Source organism: Pseudonaja textilis, chromosome 2 (genome assembly GCF_049901715.1).
Source record: "Pseudonaja textilis isolate UNSWEBS1 chromosome 2, rPseTex1.2, whole genome shotgun sequence".
In the NCBI taxonomy this organism is placed as follows: Eukaryota; Metazoa; Chordata; class Lepidosauria; order Squamata; family Elapidae; genus Pseudonaja; species Pseudonaja textilis.
This window is the reverse complement of record NC_141991.1, coordinates 120,370,816-120,394,387: the sequence shown is the minus strand read 5'-3', so window position 1 is coordinate 120,394,387 and position 23,572 is coordinate 120,370,816. Positions and strand designations below refer to the sequence as shown.

Below are 23,572 nucleotides of genomic sequence, written 5' to 3'. Positions count from 1 at the left end.
GCAGCCCCTTAGGTATGGAAAGACTACTAACGGTATCATGCAGTTCTTCTCTTCATTAGACGAGACATATCCTGCAGCCCTTCTTCATATGTTTCAGTCACCACTCTCCTAACCAGATAATAATAACTGGATAATATAATAATCAGATAAGACCTGCAGGGTGTCTATAAAGCCCACTCCCACCTCCATTTTAGTATATCCAAGCTCACGCCCATATAATGAGCGGGAAAAAAAATGATTCTTCACAAATGACATTCAAATTATTTCTTTAATAAAATACCACATCAAATTATATAGAATAACATCTGAATAGGAAAGCATGGTCTGGATTTTGTCTGCACATCAAGAGGGATGTTGCAAAGATTCTGCAGCATGATTTCATGTTGTGCTTAAAAGCTGGGGTACAGCATTTTAATATTTTGCTTATGAGGACCTAAATAGACTCACTCTTTCTGAGTCACAATAAAGTTTCTTGCAACATGAACATTATTCTTCACGTTAGAAATGATGTTACAAATCTACAGAGACCACGAGAATAATCACAATGTTTGTTTATAGACCACTTAACAGAAAAAAAAGATTAACACTTGACTTTATGGTACATTAGAATTTATTCATGTTTTACCAATAGTAATTTTTTTTCTTTGTTATACTGGATTGTGTGTATGTGCTTATTCCTAAACACTAATAAAATATTAATTGATCAGAGATATCATAAAAACGGAACTGGAAAGCTCTTGTTGATCATGAGGTCCAACCTTCTGCTGAGTTCAGGAGATCCAGAGCTACAGCATCCTTAAGTATTGGGCCAGCATATGTTTGAAAACCTCCAGTTGAGGAGAAGCTGCTTTCTGTCTCCATAATTGATTTAGTTTTGAACTGCTTTTATCACTGAGGCATTTATCTTGATTTTTAAGCAAAGCCTACTTTCTTAAAGAATTATCTTTGAGGATTTGTTCACTGCCTTCTTTCAATATGGCTCATCCTGCGTTTGTACTGGCACAGTAAATTATGCTGAAATCTTTCCTGTCTTTAACTCAATACAAAGCACTCAAATGAAAGCCACATGGAATATATATTACAAATTCCCATTGAATTTCATTCTTCCCATCAGTTAACAATGAGATAAACTTGAATGACAAAACTTCACCCAGACTTGAATGTGGATAATTTATTCCAACGGCAAATTGTCATCAAGAGTCTGCTCTCCAGAGATTTGATCCTCAGAAGAAGCAATGGCAAAAACAGCAGCTTATAGGCAAATATGGTCCAAGGATTGTTTCAAGAAAGTAAGACAATGTTGGAAAACTTGTGGTTCAGGATAATCAGTCATTCCCACAGCCCCAGCCAATGTGGCAGAGAATCAAGAATGCTGCCATTGTCCTAGAGCCTCTGGTTTATGCAAAGGCTACCTTGGAATAGATTGAATGGACACCAGAGATAGCATGGGGGTCATGCCAACTAGCTATTCCTCCATTTATTTTCATGTAACTTTGAAATAACAACACATACACATAGTCACTGCATCAAGATCCTATGAACACTGATTATGTTGAATGTGCTTTGGGGAAACAGAAAGGAAACGGGCTCCTGTTACTGTTTTGTCCCCATATTTGTTTAATGTAATATCATATCTGTGCACTGTGTCAGTATTATATATAGTACGTATCACTTAACCTTGGCTTATTGAATACTTCATCATATGGCTTAGCATACTGCGGGAACCAGATCATTGTGACTTAGGAAACCATGAATAAGTAAATCATGCCTTAGAGTGATTTGTACATTTAACATTACTATTATTGTTGTCAGGCCTTGGTTTTGTAGACATAACCAAGCAGCTCACCAGTCATGAGGATTTTAGAGTTCAAAGAAATTATTTGGGATTATTTGACAAGCAGCAATTAAAATTCAAGGCTGCACCACAATTGATTAATCTCTTGGGGGGAAAAAATCAAACTCTTAGCACAGATGTACTTATTTAAAAGCTATTGCCAGAATGGCATTTGGTTCTTATGGGAACTGTCCAGCTCTGAGGAGTCAGATGTAATAGAAAAGCTATTCGTTAGAGCAAGTAATAGCTCTATCTAATTGCACATTTCAAATGGCAGCTCCTTTAAGGGCACTTTTTTGATCCATGGCAAACGGATATTTGTGACAGAAGACAGGCACATGAATAAACATTTCTTACCACTTATCTGGCCAAGGAGAACCGACACATTTCATTGATGGTGCAAAAGTGACATGAAATGTTACACAACATTTTGCTTTTCCATGTGAAAGATTTGTGTAGACCACATTTCAATCTGGAAGCCACTGCTTTGAAATGTTGATACCAGCAGTATCAACTGTGCCTGCAAATTCATTGCCAGACTGCTTAAATGGTTTTCTAGGACAGGGAAGTTACTACCACATAATGTATCTGGTAGGTTTATTTTCTGGCTTGAAAGATTAAAAACAACCAACTAAGATGGCAAATACTTCTTGTAAAAAACATGCTTCCATTTAAGAATGGCATTAAAGAAAATATGGAACAAACATTTGGAAAGTGTGCCTCACTGGGTTATGGGATGGCAATGGCAAACAGCAAAAGTACTGTATACTGTAGATGCTCGGTTCACCCCACAGGGGTTACCAACCGCTCAAGCAAAGTGCGACTTCTGAAAGCACCTAAATGCTGCAGAATAACTGGAACAGGTAGGACATCCTCCATCTTGTTTTCACAGATTTCCTCTGCCACCTTTTCCTAAGTCCCATCAGGAGAAGGTTCTATTCTCTGCAAGCAATGAGAGTATAACGTTATAAGAACTAATGAAACATAGCACACACAATAAATGCAGTATTTCTTTGAATGGAAATCTCCATTCTGTGAGGTGTGTATTCAGCATTATCAGCAACCACTGATAGTCTTATCCTATAGCACAGGGGTCTTCAAACTTGGCAACTTTTAAGACTTGTGGACTTCAGCTCCCAGAATTCCCTGCTCTAGCACGTCATACAATGTCTTAACTATATATATGTGTGTATGGTATACAGCTTTGTTCGGGTATTTTCCCACGTCATTATAGTTGTGCTTTTAAAGTTGTAGCAATGTTTCGGCAGAATCTCATCTGCCATCATCAGGCTTCTGTATTGTGTTCATCTGTGAGTCAGACTTTCACAGCCGTTTCAGTTTTAAATTTGGGGCTAGCCTACTGCTGTGCCAGAATGGTTTTTTCTTCATCCTGATTGCAACATTGTGTTTCCTGTATTGGAGGCTTTTAATGCGCCTTGGCTCCGAGTAAACGGATGGCCATCATTTATTAGGAAGCTAGGGTTCATCTGGGTGCCTGGTTGGGGTGTGTTTGAGCTGGAGGTATCAGGGGAGGTCTGTTTGTGTCCAGGTGTTTGCCTGGCTTGTGGTGTGGAGATTTTTTTGTTTGAGAGTGCAGGCTTCCAGATAATTGACAGTCTGGTGGAGTCATCTCTTCTATTCATGCTTTCAGGTCTTTTTTGAAGGCAGTCTTGATGTGATGCCTGTGTATCTTGCCTCCAATACAGGAAACACAATGTTGCCAGCCAATCAAGACAAAAAAAGCTACAAAACAGACAGAAGATATTAGAAACACCAATCAAGCAGAACACAGCAAACTCCAAGACCAATAAACACAGACCCAGACTCCCAACCAATCAGGATGAAGAAACCATTCTGGCACAGCAGTAGGCTAGCCCCAAATTTAAAACAGAAACAGCTGTGAAAGTCTAACTCACAGACGAACACTATACAGAAGCCTGATGATGGCAGATGAGATTCTGCCGAAATGTTGCTACAACTTTAAAAGCACAACTATAATGACGTGGGAAAATACCCGAACAAAGCTGAATACCAAACATATATACATATACATATACATATACATACATATATACATACATAGGAAATATCACTCACGCATCTTCACAAAATCTCCAGAACTGTAAAGCCTACAAACTTGAAATATGGCACTTATTTCCCTCTTGGCTTCTAGGTGCTCACTAAGAAAGGATTTTTTGAAATGACCATCAGAGCATTAGTATTTCATATATTATTATTAACATGCTCTGATGCTAAGGAGTTCTACTCCCCCTCCCTACCTGAAAAGAAATCTGTTCCAAATGCAAAACACAAGCAGAGGAGTGGAGTTTCAATTTTAGTTCCACAGCACCAAGTAGCTTTAGTACAGAACAGTTGAGCTAAGCCATGCCCAGGCTCATTGCTGTCTCCTTCTTGCTCACACAACAAATACCGTTTCAGTTTCCAAACAGCCCTCATCTCTCTCACAGACTGACAGGAAGCTAGCCAGATGAAAACCGATGAATGCTGGTAAGCAGAGGCAGAATTCCGCCCCCCCCTACTTTCCTCCCCAAAAACTAAGCCTGACCACATAGTTTCGTAGTGAAGCACGGATATCGAACTATTATTGCATATAGCATAAGGTAGGTTCTTGGAATATGAAGTTTAGCTTTTTTGTATAATATGACCTCATGTTCTACAAGTTGGCTTCATAAGTTGATCGAGGGTTTGACAGAAAGAAAAACTTGGCTCTAGATTTTCTCCATGTCATGCAAGTTTTTAGAAATCATTACCATGTCCCATCCTCTTAGATATTTGTTTTACATTATAAAAATTCCCAGCTTTACTCATAGTGTAAGTAGAGGTGGTATTCAGCAGGTTCTGACCAGTTCTGGAGAAGCAGTAGTGGAAATTTTGAGTGGTTCAGAAAACCAGCAAATACCACCTCTGACTAGACAGTATCCTTCCCCTATCACACCCACAAAGCCACGCCCTCAGAACCAGTTGTAAAAAAATTGGAATCCCACCACTGAGTGTAAATTCAAGTATAAGATAAAGAAATGCATTTTTATTATATACCTTTGATTTATATGGCCACCCGCCTTGCTGTGGCAACTTAAGGTGGTTAACAACACCACATAAAAATACAATATCAAATAAGAACTACCTGATTAATTAGGGCATCAGTCGGAACCCTGACACTACCATAGTAAACAACAGTATATAAAGACCATAATGGCAATTGAGGGCAAAACCCAACCAACAATAAAACAACAAGTTTTCAAGGGCACCAATAAGCCACCTAACCCCCTTGTCTAGGAATGTATTTAAAAAATTTAAACTTTCTGAAAAACTGGATGATTTGGGCCAGTCTAATCATGGGGAGAATATTGTTCCAAAGGGCACATCCCATCATTACCTGGAAGTAACAACATCTCCCTTTTTAGGGATTGTTACTTTGTAATAGAGAAAGAAGCTGGTACATTCCAACAGCATTATGAGTTGCGTCATTAAGAGTATACAAATATGCATTTCTAAGACAAATATCCAATGCCTATTCTAGAATTTCAATTTTGGGTGTTTGAATATTTCCTAAGCATCTCACATTACCATTTTTAACATTTTCTTTGAAATGGACAGTATAAAGTCAGTTTACATCTTTCTCATTTTTTCACTTAAAACACATTTTATATCGTACTAAGATCTCAATAAAATAAACAAATGCATCTATACAAGGAGGTAAAAGATTGAAGGAGCATAGTCTACAAAATGAAGTTGTACTTCTGAGGCAAACCAAACAATATTAAATTAGTGTTTCATGAAGTAGCTCCCTTATTGTTAAGATATTTCCTTTTAATATGTTTTCAGAAAATGGTAGTAATATTAAACAGTACAGAAAGATTGCCAGTTCTGATTCCAGGAAGGAAACCCACACCCAGTTCCTTTCTGAGTAACTCAAAATTTGCCCATGAAACTTTCAAAACTAACTTGGGATAGTTTATAGATCATAAGTAGTATGCCTCACGGAGAAATTCAGTCATCCAGGAATCTGAAGTGGATAGTGACAAACAGTAGTTCTATGAGCTTTTATTTTATGTCCACTGGAAAGTAGGATGACATCTCTTAAAAGAACTCCAAATATCTACATAGTTCACATTTGCTTCAAGTTTCATTATACTTTGTGAAATTCTCCTAGTTTAGTTTGATTTCAAATAACAGAAATAATAGAAGTTTAACAGGGAATCTATTAAATTATACGGATGGCTATTGATCAGCTATGCTGATTTCAGTTCCTATCGGAGCATCTTCTAAACAGGTTAGTTCAACTTATATAAATTGCAACATTTGTTTGTAGCCTCTTTTAACTACACAATTAATTTCATTTTGCACTTTTTGTCAAACAAACACAAGCTTTGCTGGGAATTGGTAAAGATGCAGTGAAGCAACATCTTTACTATCCATCATAAATACCAGATGGATAGTGATGTTAGTTTGTTGCTGCTAACATCTTAAAGAATTAAACTAACAATGGTATAAATTCTTATTAATTATAATCCACTTCATCAGGTGTACACAAAACCTACAATGTTTAAACCGCTTTCTTGCTTTTCATGAGGAAAGGCATGTTTCATATTTGCAAGTCAAGGAAAAATACTAGCCAATGAGGCTTGCCCTCTCAGGACAGTACGAAATATCTCTAGAGAACTGATTGGCTGACAGATGAATGTCAACCAATCAGAACTTGCTTGCTAGTCAATAATTATAAGTCTTATTCTGCCTTCTCAGGTCTGGGTCTAAACTCACAGATATCTTCCTGATCTTAAAAAAAAAGAGAGAGAGAAAAGAAACGTATCTTTTTCTCAATGTTTCTGTACACACTATGGTGGCAAAGTTCTTTCAAACTCACAATGACTCATCAGAATTCTGTACTCTGCCTCTTCTTTCTACTCATGCCAGCAAACTGTTATAACAGGTTCACATCAAATTGGAAGGTGAAGCAAGCTGAAAAGGCATCTTAAACAAGCCCCAAACAGCAAGATTCCTAATATGAACTCACTGCACAGAAACAACAACTAAGTACAGGGATATAGTGAAATTGCTTACAACTGCAATCCTCCAGTTACAGTAACTGTGGGATCTGCACAGCACTCATCTCACACCAATACCTGCCTTGTTCCCTTGTTGGAAATACCTCAACAGAGTTTAACAGGCCACAGGAGTTATATGACCATTCTCAACAAGGTTACTGTATGATGAACAAAGTTTGTTCAGATGATCAGCTGAATCTTGAATTTTGAAGAAAGGATCCCGAGGCAAAAAGCTTTAGAATTAAAGGGCAGGCTCTAGTTTAGATTACCCTTGAAAGCTATCAAGAAAGGAGACTCCAGAGCAGTTGATTGCATGATTGAATTTGTGCTTAGGAAGTGTTCTCAATATTCGACCTAAATATATGTTGGCTTGAGTTCAGCAATTACAGGATGCTGAAGGAGGAGAGGGATACTGTTTGCAAATTCCCCTGTTCCCCTGAAAAATTGCTCTGGAGCATTGAAAGATTCTCTAGGATAGTTCAGAAAGGGACACGAAGAGCTCAAGGGTAAGAGGATAAATTAAAATCATCTTATTTCCCAGTGGAAGCTGGTTCCTGATCCCTCAGGGTGCTTTCTCATGGCCACATCTTTGTGCTTTCCTCCCTGTCCTTGAATTGGAAAATGTATTAGCATTAATCGCACTTAACCCACAGCCTATCATTGCAGCATATCCACCCTGAGGCCAGGCAGTGTTGCTCCTCCAATACAACATAATACTAGGCAGTTTCAGGGTAGTGACTGTAGATTCCATGATGCGCTTTCCTTTCCCATTCAGCGCCATCTACACTAGGAAGTCCAACCACCTACTGCTCTGTGAACATGCAACATAAGAATAGAATACAGAATAACAGAGTTGGAAGGGACCTTGGAGGTCTTCTAGTCCAACCCTCGGCTCAGTCAGGAGATCCTATGCCATTCTGGACAAATAGCTGTCCAATCTTTTCTTAAGAACCTCCAGTGACCCACAACTTCTGAATGGAAGCCATTCCACGGATTCATTGTTCTCACTCTCAGGAAATTCCTCCTTAGTTCTATATTGGATCTTGCCTTGATAACTTCTCATCCTTGTTTCTTCTTCTTCTTCTGCCTTCTGGTGCTTTAGAGAATCGGTTGACTCCCTCCTTTCTGTGACAGCCCCTTAAATATTGGAATACTTGCTGTCATGTCACCCCTCGTCCTTTTCTTCATTGGACTAGACATACTGAGTTCCTGCAACCATTCATCACCCTTTCTAGAGTCTCAACAGCCTTTTTTTTGTATGTGCATTTAGTTAGCCTTATTTTTTGCTATTATTAATTGCATGCTTCTTTTAACAGGTTTATCAAACTTTTTAGAGTGCATTTTTTTTCTGGGAAGCTTGTCTCCAGCACCACAGACAAAGAAATAGCAGTAATTTGGCATTAGACAGCCAAAAACAGCAGAAACCTTTTCAGGATAACCTGAATTGGCAATGTACAAGTTGAATAATACCCAGCTTGTAAGTATACTATATATTTCGTTTATCACACACTGTCCTAATTCACAGTACAATACAGTATACAGTATACATACAAGCTGGTATTAGTGAACTTGCATGCTCCTAATCCAGGACAATGTAATCCTTGAAACTGTTTCAAGCATTAAAACCAGAGTGGTATTCAGCAGGTTCTAATCAGTTCTGGAGAACCAGTAGCAGAAATTTTGAGTAGTTCAGAATACCACCTCTGACTGGCCCTGCCCCCACCTATTCCCTGCCTCCCGTGTCCCGGTTGATCAGCTGGGTCTTCTTTTGTTGCCCTGCACAGGAGAACAGAGCTGGAAAGCAGGTTAGTGGGGAGGGGAGGGAATGGAGATTTTGCAGTAACCTTCCCTGAGGAGTGGGGAGGGAATGGATATTTTACAGTATCCTTCCCCTGCCATACTCACCAAGCCACACCCACAGAAACAGTAGTAAATTTTTTTGAATCCCATTGCTGATTAAAACTATCACATCTCCCTTCTGTCTATTTAGAATATACAGCCCACAGATGCAAGAATACACTTAATGAAGTGCAATAGGCTTAACACATATTTATGAATCAATTCCAGACAACTTGGCTTCTGCTTTGGCAACTGAAATATTACACACTTCTCCCAATGTGTACTAGTCAAATGAAAAATATACTTACAGAATGTCTGTTCTCCCCGGCATCTGAAAATCATAAGATATAGATTAAAAATCACCACTCCTAAAATTATCACTTTAGTAGACAAATGTACACTCAAGCACTCTAAGATTTTCCTTTAAATTGTTAATTATGTACATTTACCTCGCATTTCAAGATAAGGCTTAAATAATCCTAACTTTCATTTTTCAGATAAGGAAAAGTAAAGTCTGAGGATTATTGGTGCTCTTTGAGCTTGCTTGTTTTCTTTCAGACATTTTATTACCCAAACTAGGTAACTTATTCAGTCAGGTCTAATTGTTTCTGACAATAGCATAGCAGTCATTTGTTGGTAGCAAATTTGTTGAGAGCCAGAACATTTTTGATGAATCAACTCTTTATATCAATTTCAGAAATCAAGAAAAAATTGACCAAAGCATTCTGATTTGATGACTGTTTATATTCCTTTTCCTGAACTCCTACATAAACCTGAGCAATTTACTTTCAAATCATTATGCATGAGGCTAAAAAAAGCAAAATGTATTACAGTAATTCATAAACATGCCCAGTTCATCTTATCTGCAGAGCAAACAAAAAAGAAAATGGTCCCCCTAACTGGTGAATGTTTCAAGGACAACCCCTAAGCAACAGTTATTCCAACTACCTCCCTGTAGCACTAATACTAATGGCCATACTTGGGAAATGGTAATTAATATAATTTGCCAAAAGAAGCATATGACAGATCGGATGCATGAACTAGGTGCAATGCTTATGATGATATAAGTCTCCAGGGGACCAGAGAAGTACATTTAGTAATGTGGAATAATGTAGAAAAACATTCTGAGAAAAGCAAGCAACATCCAACCAGAGAGTGTCTTTATCTCTAAAATTAAAAATGTTAACCCATGCCATACAGTCCTGTTCCTCCCACAAGGCTTATGTCCATTATTTACACAAAACTGACTCACTGGAAATTTCCCTAGTTCTCTGTGACATAAGCACATAGAATGGCTAAAATTTGTTGACACATGGAGTTATTTCTGAGTAGATTCCTTTATTGTTCCTCACCTATGGACCGAGATCTTGCCAGAAAACAGCTATGTGACCACAATTGGAAATCGTTAGGGAGGACCTGTTTAAACTCTCTTACTCCCAACCAAACCTCCCATGCATCCCTGCCTTCTTTCCCTCTGGAATGCAGCCCCTCCCTCCTGGGAATCCAGACTACATTCCACTACACTCATCCGACTATAGTTCACAAGATTCTTAGAAAAACAGAACAATAGTACTGTAACAGCTATGGCAACAGAGTCTTGCAAGAGTTAATGTGCATCCCCTTCCCTCACCTTGTGGGAACTAGAGAGAACCCTATCTGAGATGAAATGTTGTTCTCAAGATATTTTCTTGACAAGGGCTCAAGCCCCTCTTATCTGACTGTTGCCTTTATATGGCCTTTCCTTTGGTCCTTCAACGCTATTCTTGATATACCCTCTATATGTAACTCTCTCACAAAACTCCTGCTGCTCCAAATAAGTTTGTTGTCGGCCATGGAAACTCGGGGAATGGCTTTTGATTAGTCACTTTTTGTCAGCCCAATAGATCACAGAAAATGGTACTTGTGGGAAAAGAGAAAAAATGAAATGTTATGCATGTGTCATCCCTTTGAGTAGACTAAGCAAACATCCTTCACAAGAAATCTGTAACTCTATTGAATTAGTCTATAATAACATCATGAAAACCTGATTGCATTTTTCATTATCTGAAGAGAATCAAGGCAGAACGCATCTAAGTTTCTTTCTACAAATACTCCTTGATTTATAACCATTGATTTAAAGACTGTTAGAAGTTACAATGGCACTGAAAAAAAGTGGCTTAGGACCATTTTTCACACTTATGACAGTTGCAGCATTCCCATGGTCCGTGATCATAAGTTGAGGACTACCTGTAATGCTTTCTTCCTTTCCCTTATAACATACTATATATGGTAACTATCATCACCTAATTTCTCCCAGATCTTCTCTGTGGCTTTCCATGGAGCCTTAAGCTTTGGATAAAAGGTGGGATATAAGCCTAAAAATTAAGCAAGCAAATGTTTTCCTCCTCCCACTCCCTTGCAGCACCTTCTAAAGTTAGAAACCCTCTATTTCATGTCGATCCCAGGCTCTTCTCCAATTTATTCAGAAAAATAGAGGTTTCTTGCACAGATATATACATGGCAAGAAAAAACAGACAGAGGATGTGGCTCAACCTTTTGTTCAACCTTCTCCAATTTGATGAGTTTGATTTCACCTTCCATAACCCCCAGCCAGCATGGTCTTCACTAACAAGGCAGACATAAGATATGGAAAGCAATTGTGAATTTTGTAAAGAAGATAAACTCCAGAATAATAATCCCCTTCAACCAGCTAAGATCAAAGAGTCACTTGAAATAACGTATCTGAAATAAATTACCCAAGACTTTTGTAGGGTGCTAACTATTGTCTTGCCAGGAAGGAGGAAATTATAAATTTTGTATATTTCCAGAGCTCCAAATGAAAGGTTGTTCGCTAATTTTATGGGAGATGGAAAATTGAAAAAAATAAAATAAACGGATATCCCATGTTTTACTCACCCTATGGTGAGTGGTCAGCAATATTTTATGATGAAGTCTAACCTAATTGTTTCTCTGCTGCATAATCTGTTAATATTAAAACAGCTAAATTATTTCATCTCCCAATATGGCTTTAGATCACTTTAAATTAGCTTTCCTCAATCTAGTACTCCCCAGATGTGATGGGGCTGCATTTCCTATTATTCACGTACCCCATTAGCTGGTAATCTTCCTTACTGCTGCATTAGGTCCTTAGAATGTAATGCTGATCCTTCATTCAGGTGCTCACTCAGTGTTCATGAAAAATTTGAACACTGCCTGCTTGCAGTTGTAATCCTTGACTTACAACTATTTGTTTAGTGACCATCTGAAATTATAGCAGGGCTGAAAAAGGTGATTGATGACCACTTTTCACATTATGACTACTACAGCATAACGATAAATGCTTCAGATATCAGTGCTGTCTTGATTCTAGAGATGCTTGTATCTTCTCTACCAGTCTGTCTTGATTATGCATACAGGTAGTCCTCAATTTACAACAGTTCATTTAGTGACCTTTTGAAATTGTAAGGGTCCTGAAAAAAGTGACTTATGACTGTTTTTCACACTTATGACCAATGAAACTTCCCCACGGTCATGTGATTGAAATTCGGATGCTTGGCAACTGGCATGTATTTATGATGCTTGCAATGTCTCAGGGTCATGTGATAACTTTTTGTGACATTCTGACAAGCAAAGCCAACGGGGAAGCCAGATTCACTTAACAACCATGTTACTAACTTAACAACTGTAGTTATTACTTAACAAAGGTGACAAGAAAGGTTGTAAAATGGGGAAAATTTCCTTTATCAGCTGTCTTGCTTAGCAATAGAAATTTTGGACTCAATTATGATCATAAGTTGAAGGTTATCTGTATTATGTTTCCAAATATTTATTTCATAAGGAAACAATGTAGGAGTTCCAAAGAAAGGAATATAATTTACACCTGCACTTTTAACAAAGTTACTGTAGAATAGCCGTTTGGCAAATGCATTCCAGATTTAAAGATTGGATCAGCATACAAGCACCATAAAGGTTCTTGCACAAATGTAAATCCAAACATATATAAAGAAATGAGCAAAGTACACATGAAGTTTATGAATTCTATGATGCTATGTCCATCTACTCTTCCAGAACTGGACAAAATATCCAATCCTAGTATTTTTTAAATGATGTTTAACGCTTTCATGGGATTCCAAATCAGGCTGGTATTTGCTAGGAGGAATCTTAATTCATATAAGAGCATCCTTTTGAAGGTCTGGAATTTGGAAGCAGGAAATTGGCACGACAGGTTTCTAGAGCTCTGAAAATGCAACAAGGTTTTCTCATGCTTGGTGTTGCTGAGAATATTTGTTTTTCCACAGAATGTTGTGGGTGACAGAATGTTAAACTGAGCTCTTCCTGTCTCGACACAAAACGTGCCGCCTAAAAACTGAGTCATTTTTCCACCGTATAGCACAAAGTTGTTGATTAGAACAACTTGGGGTGGGCTAGAGTTATAGCATTTTTTTTAAAAAAAAGATAATAAACCTAATATCACTGCACCAAAATATACTTTACCAGTTTACAAAGTGCGTTTTTAAAGTCGAAGACATGGTTTTACATGTAGATGGTTGGTTGTGTGAGATAGCCAAAATGGAGGGGAAAGAGATCAGTAGGAAACAAAATATAAGCCGAATAAAGATATAATTTTGTGAAAATACTTTAGGCCATAACCAAGGTTGTGTTGGTTACAGCAGAAATGTTCCAGCATAGGAGACATAATGAATTATGCTATCAGAAACAGGTATATAATTGTTCCCTTCAATCTGGTGCTGTTGAGACCATGTCCAGAGTAGTCTGTGTGATTTTTTGGCACATTTCCAAAAGGGTACTGACAGGTCGGAGTGGATTCAGAGGGCAGTAATATGGATGATAGAGGACAAGCCCTAGGCAGACAGAAGGGCCTTGGGATGACAGTGTGAAGAAAAGACTTAGGAAATATAGTAGCCATATTCATGGCATTGAACTATTTTCCATGGCCAATGTAACTAAGGACCAGAAAGAAAAGGTATAAGTTGCAGCAAACTAAATTTTATTTAAATATTGGGGGAAACTTTCTGCACAACAAAAGGGAACAGTCCACCTATAAAAGATTTTTCACCTCTAGAGACGTGGTGACAAACTCAATTTCATTGAGGGCCGCACCAGGTTATCTTTGACCTTGGGATGCCATGGTGGGTACAGCCAGGGTGGTCGTGGCCAGCATGAGATCACTCGTGTCGAGGGGGGCACCTGTGGTGGCCTGAGCATTCTGCCAGTGAAAATGGGCTCCTGAGCTCCGTTTTTGGTGAGGACAGCCTCCTGCAACTCCTTGCCAGCAAAAACGGAGCTTGGGAGGGCTGTGTGCGATCCTTGTGAGCTCCATTTTTGCAGGCAGAGGCACTGCGGGCTGGTCCTTTGCTGTTTCCAGGATGGCCCCACAGGCCAAATCTAAGCACCCCATGGGCCAATCCAGCCCCCAGGCCTTGAGTTTGATACCCCTGCTCTAGAGGCTTGTTAGAACTTAGTGCATACCCACCACTCAAGGAGGGTTTCGTTGGGTTTCCTAAACATTGAACACTGCAGATCTGTGTGGCCATCTCCAGGTCTACAATTCTAGGGAAACGAATTGTAGTTCAAACCATAGGTTTCGTTCTGATTTTTTTCCTTGAAATTCTTATCAATTGGTATCACTGATTTGCTGATTTTTTTTTTCTCCTATTGGCTTCTAGATACTGTCACTCAATTACCGAATCAACACCCAGGAGGTTTTGTGGTTATTAAATAGCAAGACATAAACAGTATAATCCTCATCCTAGATGTGCATATTTAAAAAGAACTGGGAGAGACACCGCAATAGTGCTTTTCTTCATTATAATATGACAAGTACCCTGATTTTTTAAATACAGGAATATGTTCAAGGTAGTATGCAGCTTTAAAGTATAACCATCAACTAAGTAGAATAGAATAGGAAATAAAATAAGTCTTTTCAAACAGCAAGTCAAGAGAGAGAGAAAGATAGATCTCACTTGAATAATGCCTAATAGAACAAACTAACTTTCACAGTCAGTTACATCCTTCCATGATATCAAATGTTCAAATACAAGTGGGCAATATTCAAGGCACAACAAAAGAGCACACACACAACAGATTCACCTCTATCATACTGCAGAGAGAGAAAAAGGTTCCATAAACAGAGTGAAGTGCACAACATAGGAAATTTGGTGAGCCCTATTATTTGGCCTGTAGATGTCAAATGGGCAAAAACAAAAAGGAAAATAACATAAGTACCTTTTCCAATTATGAGTGAAATGGGGGTGGAAGCTTCCAGATGTCTGTTGGCATTGGCATTGAGCATGCTGCTTGAGAATTATGAATTCTCTGGGAATTGTTAGTTCAGAAGTTTTGTTAGTCCAGAAGGCCACACTTATTATTTTTACAAATAACTCAAGGCAGTGAACATCCCTGGAGAGAGTGACTGGCCCAAAGTTACCTATTCAACTTTCATGCTTAAGGAAGGACTAGAACTCAGAGTCTCTGTTTTTTAGAATCTCAGGAGCTAGCAGAGCTTTTAAATGGAGTTCATAGGCCAAGATATTTCCCCACCTCTTTGTTTTGTTGATTCTCCTGTATGGGCGGAATGTGTGTTTTTATATAAATACCATTATGAACTATCTCCGTAATTAAAGTCAACATAGTTATGATTCAATAAGTAACATAATAAACTTCCAAACTGCTTTTAATGTTGTATGATGTCCTGCTTATCTATTTGAAACACTTTTCCTGTGTATCCCACAGGAAAAACAGATGTAATTAGAACAATACAGTCTTACTACATTTCCAAAAATAACTGAAGTTTCAGCCGGATATGTGCAAGAGAGAAGGTGGAATATAAAACTAAGGGGTGCTTCTCACCAATCAAATCCAGATCACATTTTAATCAAATGACATTGATTAAACAAATTTTCTTCCTTATAACAAATGAAATACTGATTTTAAAAGATTTGAAGCAAGACCTGCCCTTCACAAACTCATTTAGGATGATGAAGTAGTGAAATTTGTTTTAGTATACGTTTTCCCAAAAGAGAATTGTTGCATAAAATATAGCAGCCTATACCTCACCCTAGGTGATGATGGAAAAAAGAAATGTAGCAGGAGGCCGGAAGAGAAAGAAAAATCCTCCTATCAGTAATTCTTTAAACCAAGCCAAGCTGAGGCAAGTCAAATTTTGCATTCTAAGAAATATCTATTGAGTCATAGTTCTCCCAAAGGTGTTTTTCCCCAAAAGGCAACTGGACTTTTTTTGGTTTCAACAAGAAAGCCCAGTTGCCTTCTGGACAAAACACTTTTGGAGCACTTTAAGAAATGGAAACATTACTCCTCATTTAAGGACCAGGCATTTTACAACAGTTCAAAGTTACAATGCCCACAGAAGAGGTGCTTTATATCCTTTAGAGCAGCCTGTCTGTCGTAAATGGTCATGCGCCCCCCCCTCCTGCAGTCACATGATCCCATGTTGGATAGGTCAACTTAATTCTGGGCTCAATTATGGTGGCAAATTGAGGACTGATTGTATTGATATTACCTCCCAGCTGATACCACTTTTCCTCCAAGTCGGGATGTTTATATGTTTATAGATTGAAAAGGCTTTTACTTTCACAGTACACCAAATATCTACTTTCTGATCTATTCCCCCTCTCTCCCGCCAACATTGGTAGCCCATAAGAGTTACAGGAGCTAGGAAGATAACATCTTCCCTGGAGTATTATTCCAAGACCCTTAGGACTGAAGCATAAATACAAATATAGAAAACAGCCAGTCAGCAAGATATCCACATATTCCTTAAAACCTTCCATATTTTCATTTCTATATTTGAAGAGGGTTTTTTAGTATATGCAGTTTTTTCCACATCAGTTTTTCCAAAACCATAAAAGACAAAGTTCAGTAAGACATAACACCCCCAAAAGTTTAAACTTAAATTTGGTTAAAAATCCTATGCATAAAAAAAGAAAACTCCGAATAAAATATTATTGGTTATAAAATTGCGATAGAGATCACCATCCCATATTTGGGGAGATAAAAACTTGTATATTTGGCAAGGATGTACAAATTGATATGTACTGTTTCCTGTGCAAATTAATGAAAGGTTGCCATTCATCCCTAGATAAAAATAAGTGGCGTACCTGAACAATAGTAATTACAAGAAAACAATTAAAGAGATCATCAAGAAATCAACCCAGATTTCTCATTTGAGACACAAATGACCAGGCTCAAATTATCTTAATTTGGACACTATTGCCACAGCCAATTCACCACAGGACAATTTACCATCATTTAAAAAGGGAAGAAAAATTAGGAATAGAAAGCAACAATGAGGCGTTCTGTTGGATGACAAGCAAGGAAGGTTTTAAAACCACAATTTATGATGACATCAAGTTTAAATGACTGCATACAAGGAACTTCAGAGAGATTTACTCAGATCAAAATAATTGGAACAGGAATAACACCAGGTATGTCTTAAAGGATGAACTGAGATGCACAGTCAACGTGATGTTGATGAGTAGTTTAATAACTGCCTGCACAGTAATCCCTGACTTTATAACTACTCAGAAGTAAATCCCATTAATAGGATTTACTCTCAGAAAAAATATAAGCCTTAGTTTCTCTTCTATAATCCTATGCAGATATATATTCAGAATTTAAATTCCACAGAATTTCATGAGACTTATTTCCAAGAATATTCATTATGTCGGGTATGAGTTTGCAATCTATGAATTCATTATTTTTGCTTTCATCTTTCTTTACAAAAATAGGTGTAAAAGTACCAGGTAGAGATACTTAACTTTTCAATCTAATTTTTCCCCTTTGTTTACTTACCATTAATAGTTTTTCTGATTTCAGTATAAACCGTCTCATTATTTGTTACAGGAGCTAGAAAATAAAATCAGTGCAGAATCAGAAACTATCTTTAAATGGGTCAAACTGAACTATAATTAAAGGTGGCAGGGAAGCTGACCAGTGGAGCTGCTTCCAATATAGCTGAGGCAGGCCATACTTTCTTTATTTTGTTTGGTCTCTAACCAGTGGGTGAGGCACTGACCCATAGTTTAATCTGCAGAGGTCTTCTGCATCAGTGACTTCCTTGGCTTCTAGCATCTTCAGAGCATCACTCAGCCCTTTATAAAGTAATATACAGCCTGTTCTCATTGCTGTTATTTTTTGCAGAAGACTGATTAGATGACTCCAGAAAATGCTATAAACCACTTGTGTGGAAATGATTTGTCAGTTATCTCTTGCAAATGTGAACAGAATTTATTTCTATACCTTCCTCTTTTTCTGTCCTCCTGAAAGATTGTTATGAATGCATCTAATAAACAACATATTTAATTCAAGCAATTAATTCTCTGGCAAATTATTCTTCTGATCAAAATACAATTTAGGTAATCCAGAAGGCTCCTTCTGTATTTTCCTCCCTGTTACAAATCTTTCATAAAATGATAGGCTAACAATTTTATCTAGGAAAGCATATCCATCACTCATTCATCATTTATTTTTTATGAGAGGATCCTACGCTTTCAATAATGCCATATACAAAGATACATTTTTAATAACAACCAAGATGCCATTATTAAATGCCTGCACCAAACTGAGAGAAAAAAATTGGAACCTTATTCAAATCTGGAAGTGAGACATTCAGTCTCGTTTTGTAGAAGAAAGGAAATGTGCTGGCATGACAGCTTGGAAGGTTTTTTTTTCTTTAACCTTTTAAGGATTTCTGTTTAAAATATCAAATGAGATCATCCCTGCTTATGAGGCTATAAAAGCTCTGTTAAGGTGTGGCCCACTTTCTAAGTTCATAAATATACAAGCACTCACAAAACTAACATGAACTAATCACAATCTTGCCTAGGTTGCTCATACCTAAGACTCTGGATTCAAGGCATTACCAGATGTGTCTTCAAATCTGCTGGGAGAAATCCCAAGACATGGCTGACTAATTGGGGTGGGGCATTTTTACTGCCCCCCAACTGCCCAAATAAATTGGTCCTTAGCACCCTTTTTCTATTCCCCCCCTCCCCAGGGCATGGGGTATTTTCCCGCTCACACCAATCCATTTATTTGTCTACTGGGAGACATCACACAAGCCTTTTAGAGCCTCTGTTGACTGAATGAATGGCAGGATGGAAATACTCCAATAAGGGCTTCAGGTACGAGGCTATTGACTGAACTGAGGATGGCTAGGCCAATAGGAAAAATAATATAGACCACATATAGATGAGCAGAACTCAAGCCCTAGTACAGGAGAAACAGGCCCTGAAGGATAGTTTTGCATGAACTGAGGGTATTGCGTATGCTTGATTTCTTTTCCCTCTTCCCCCAAACCTCCTCTGCTCTGGAAGTAAGGGTAAGTTTTCAGACCCAATTGCGAAACCGTTGGAAGCAAAAAGGAAATGAGAATGGCCCACTTAATGTTTGATTTAATCTGCTGTTCGGAAGGCTGAAGGCAGAAATGAACGGGATAGCTTTGATGGCTTTTTCAGGCTAACGTTTCAGTGCATGAGGTGGCCCATCTTGTCACAATGAACAGGATAAAAGGCTGGTTTGTTAATTAATAAACAAGCTAGAAGGAAGAGAGCTGCTGGCTCTTGAAGGTGTATTTCTTCCTGTTTATCCAGGCCTAATTGGGGCTGCTTCTGAAAAAAAAAACAATTTCAGGAACTACCATCAATCTCACAGCTGTTCTGGACACACTGTGTCCCAAGACGTCCTCCTTACCTCGGTAAGGGTCAGGCACCGATACTTGTACTTCCGTATATTCCACTTCAGGAACCTCAAGGTCAGATCCTGCCACAAGCAGAGTAAGAAAACTTTTGTTTCGGTTGGACTCCAAAACAACCGAGAAGTTGCATATGTCTGCCGTTGGTTCAAATTGATCTTATTCCCACTGACTTATAAAAACAATACAGGCCTTTGTCTAAATGACTAAATATGTGCATTTTCCTCCAGCAAACACTTTACGGCTTGGTATGATGTATAAACCAGCAGAATAAGACACTGTGTGTATTCGTGCAACACATTAAGCCGTGGTTTGATGGAAAAGGAAAAAAAACACCATACCAGCACAACTTTTGAGTATCCAAAAGAAGTATAACTAACCAACAAACCAACACATCAAAAATAGTAACACAGTGATAATGAAGTAAAAACCTACCTTCACTACAATGATTAATGGGGGAAAAATCTAAATGCTTATTTTGTATTTATCTCATAAATATCTTATGATATTTATGCTAGTTTTATCTGTTATTTCTTAGTTTCAATCCTGTAAATCTTTCTTTTTTCCCTTGATTAATTGCCTGCCTGATTATAGGTTTTATTGACTATATTATAATTCTTATAGATTATTAATTGATGGACTGATTATAGGTTGCATTAACAGAGGGATAGGAATCAAGAACATCTGAAGTATTAGTACCACTTTATAAAACCATAGTAAGGCCGCAGTTGGAATACTGTATCCAGTTTTGGTCTCCACAATATTAAAAAGATGTTGAGACTCTAGAAACAGTGCAGAAAGGATCAACAAAGATGGGGCTTAAGACAAAAATATAGGAAGAACAGTTTCAGGAATTGGATATGTCTAATCTAGTGAAAAAAAGAATTAGAGGAAACATGATAGCAGTGTTCCAGTATTCGAGTGGCTACCACAAAGGAAGGTGGGGGGGGTGTCAATCTGTTTTACAAAGCACCAGAAGGCAGGACAAGAAATAATGGATGGAAACTAATCAAAGAGAGAAGCAACCTTGAATTAAGGAGAAATTTCCTGACAGGTAGAACAATTAATCAATGGAATGGGTGCTTTTAGAAGTTGTGGGTGCTCCAAAACTGGTGTTTTTAAAGACAGGACAGCCACTTGTCTGAAATGGTAGAGCGTCTCCTGCTTCAGCAGGGGGGTGGACTAGAAGACCTCCAAAGTCCCTTCCAACTCCGTATATTCCACTTCAGGAACCTCAAGGTTATTCTGAACTTACGTGTTATTAAGCTGGTGTCAATTCTAGCAACCACAAAGAGAGACTTCCTTTAGGATGATCTTCCTCCTTCATGTTTATTTTATTTTACCTGACTGCACTGCAAAAGAATTGTCAGCCAGACATGACCACATTTTACACATCTCTAAACTGCTCTGCGTGACCTTGGCTTAAGAAAGGAAATGTGGCTTTAGCATAATTACACCTAAAGGCAATTCGAGGATGTACCGTACATGGGTGGAGTGTAAAATAAAGGTAACATCAAAGGAGGGGAAAAAACCCTGTTGCCAAGGGGTGTATCCCATAGGTGGATACAAGTAGAGAAAGGCACCACACTAAAAAGTTAAAATTTGATGTGGAAACCCAAAGAAAGATATTACCTCTATTATCCTCTTTTGCACTGATATGATTTTTTTCACCATCTTCATTATACCCCGAACCTAAATGGCAAAAATGAAGATAGAAAGACAAAAAGGAGCATCGGGGAGAGAATTAGTGTTTTTACCCATTTCAGATTCTGACCATTCTCATTCTTTATTTTCAGCTATAATTATCAACTAGTCTCTAAGGAATTACCCCCGAAAAAAATGCATCTGTCAGTAATTCCCCATTACAGTCCCATGTTTGGTTACATTAACACAACTGTTCCACTGGGCCAAGAGGAGTTAATGATCTTGGGCCTAGACTGGACCGCTATCATTGCTGTCATCATCTTGGCAATGCTGGCATTATGTTGGCATTACACAATAAAGGATTCTTCCGCATGATCAGCTAATTGCAGATTGGAGAGGACCCGCCAAGTGAATTTAGAGGAGAGGCACCATCAACATTTTCAACGTTCAACACCAACATTTATCTGCTTCAGTTGTGTTTACCAGCTTCTTCTAGCACCATCAGTGTTGTCTGGTCAATCTAAAATGGACCAAGACCCGGGGTGAGAGCCAGTGGTGGTTGCATGTCCCCTTTCTGGTCCTTAGCACTGATTTTCAGTGTCACAATTCTCCAATTGTGCCAAAATGCTATTGCTCTCACTTCTCTGACAACCTGTGGCTAGCAGGAGACGAAATGGGAGCAAATTATTTGGTAAAGCCATGGGCAGCTTTACTAAAAGGGTGTTACTTCCGGAAAAAAATGTGGTGTGAAGAGCAGCTTTGATGCCCGTTTTCTTGAGTCTATTTCTCTTTCCCCACTTCGCTTGTCTTTGGATGACACTCATAGGATGGGAAGTCTAATCACAGAAGTCCTGTGGGTCTTCTCCTACCAGAAACTGGCATGAAAGGAGATATTCTTTGGTGCAGATCAAATTCTTATTTGGCTTTGTTGCCAGGGCAGATTAAGTTAGAGAGGCCAATTTCCACAATGGATGGCTGTATTTCATAGCTTCTATGAGGAAGTGCCCAAATCTATAATGGGCATTAAGAAAGCAAATAATCTTACCATAATAGAATTCTCCTTCATTATTTTGTCCTGTTATCCGTTTCCCATCCACTGAATTGGTTGCTCTTTTGGATCTAAAATGAAAGAGAACAAGGGAAATAAAGAGGCGCTTGCATTACAAATTACACACCGGATTATCCAGAGTCTCAGAAATACAGTTGGATACCATTCTGATGCCATAGAGCAGCCGTCCCCAACCTTTCTGATTCTGCGGACCAGCAGCAGAAACATCAGTGGCAGTGGGAGCTTCACATGTATGCCCACCACTTCCAGTTTCCAACAGGCTGCAGACTGGTACTAGTCCACAGCCTGGGAGTTGGGGACTCCTGCCATATAGGCGACTTTTCTGAACTGGTGAATCTATTCGGGAATATTACAATCGTGTTATAGGCTCTTCCACCAAATGGCTGACACGCCCACTCACAAAACACCCATTTAGCAGAAGGCAACTATTGAGGTTTCTTCCTGATACTTTTCTAGCCCTCTGTGATATTCCTCACCACTTCACCTTTTTCCTGGGGAGGTACAATTGGGGAAATGTCTGAACTCTGATTTCCTTCTTTACCGAATATTCTTAATTCAATAGTTCTACATCTCCCAATGGACCACTTCTATAGTAGAAACTTTCTTAATGCTCTCAAAACATTCGTATAATTTAACTAATTAATTAAATTATTTGTTGTGTCATTTGGGCAGATCAATGAGTGTGTTCCTACAGAATAACGGTAGGAATTTATTTATTGCTTCCTATAGATATACGTGCGGAAAGCAATTATGTTTGGAAGAGTTAGCGGTAAAAGGAAACCAGGCCGCCAAAGAACACAATGGCTGGACACCATCAAAGCTGACACCAACCACAGAAAAATTCAAAGAAGTAATGCAAGATTGGAAGACGTGGAGAGACCTGGCCCATAGAATTGGCAAAAATCTGATATGATTGAATGGATGACATCATCATGATCATGATCATCATCATCATCACCGATATACATATATCATCAATAAAAAATTGAATTCCAACTTACACAGCCAACTCCGTAGAAATGCTTTTCGCTTGATAAGGGGGAAGAAAAAAACAATAAATTATTATGTTGCAGTGCAGAAACAGAAAGGCAGTTGTATAAACAAATGAACATGGAGGAAAAGTGCTTCTGATACTTGTTACTCTAACACTGCACAAAGAACTTTGGAAGCAGATGGATCTTAGTTTAAACTCATGTTAGTTTTCTCTAACTTCTTAAAGAATAATTTGTCATCATAGCTATCAGAAATAACAATAGAGTTTGTAAAGTAGGGCCATGTAAAATGGCAAATGGGGCAGTTATGAAAAAAATCTTGAAAGACAACATTTGTAAAAATGTTGCTATCAAAACCAACAAAAATCTCTATAACCCATAGAGAACCAATGACCAGAAATCAGTTTTATGAACAGT

The 23,572-nt window shown here is 38.3% G+C and overlaps 1 protein-coding gene across 2 annotated transcripts in view; it reads right to left on the bottom strand.

Annotated features, from left to right (window-relative positions):
- Window positions 1-254: 254 nt before the first annotated feature.
- PECAM1 (platelet and endothelial cell adhesion molecule 1) overlaps window positions 255-23,572 on the bottom strand; it is a 67,772-nt gene continuing 44,454 nt past the window's right edge. Inside the window, exons 10-16 of one of the 2 annotated variants that reach the window (XM_026711076.2) lie at window positions 23,165-23,192; window positions 22,140-22,213; window positions 21,083-21,142; window positions 19,450-19,518; window positions 17,551-17,604; window positions 9,048-9,070; window positions 255-2,776 (exon numbers count right to left, since the gene is read on the bottom strand). In XM_026711076.2, coding sequence (XP_026566861.2) covers window positions 2,747-2,776; window positions 9,048-9,070; window positions 17,551-17,604; window positions 19,450-19,518; window positions 21,083-21,142; window positions 22,140-22,213; window positions 23,165-23,192 — 338 coding nt within the window. In that variant the 3' untranslated portion in view covers window positions 255-2,746. Of the gene's footprint in view, window positions 2,777-9,047; window positions 9,071-17,550; window positions 17,605-19,224; window positions 19,368-19,449; window positions 19,519-21,082; window positions 21,143-22,139; window positions 22,214-23,164; window positions 23,193-23,572 lie in introns of those variants that run through there. The other variant, XM_087925076.1, reaches the window with a different exon arrangement.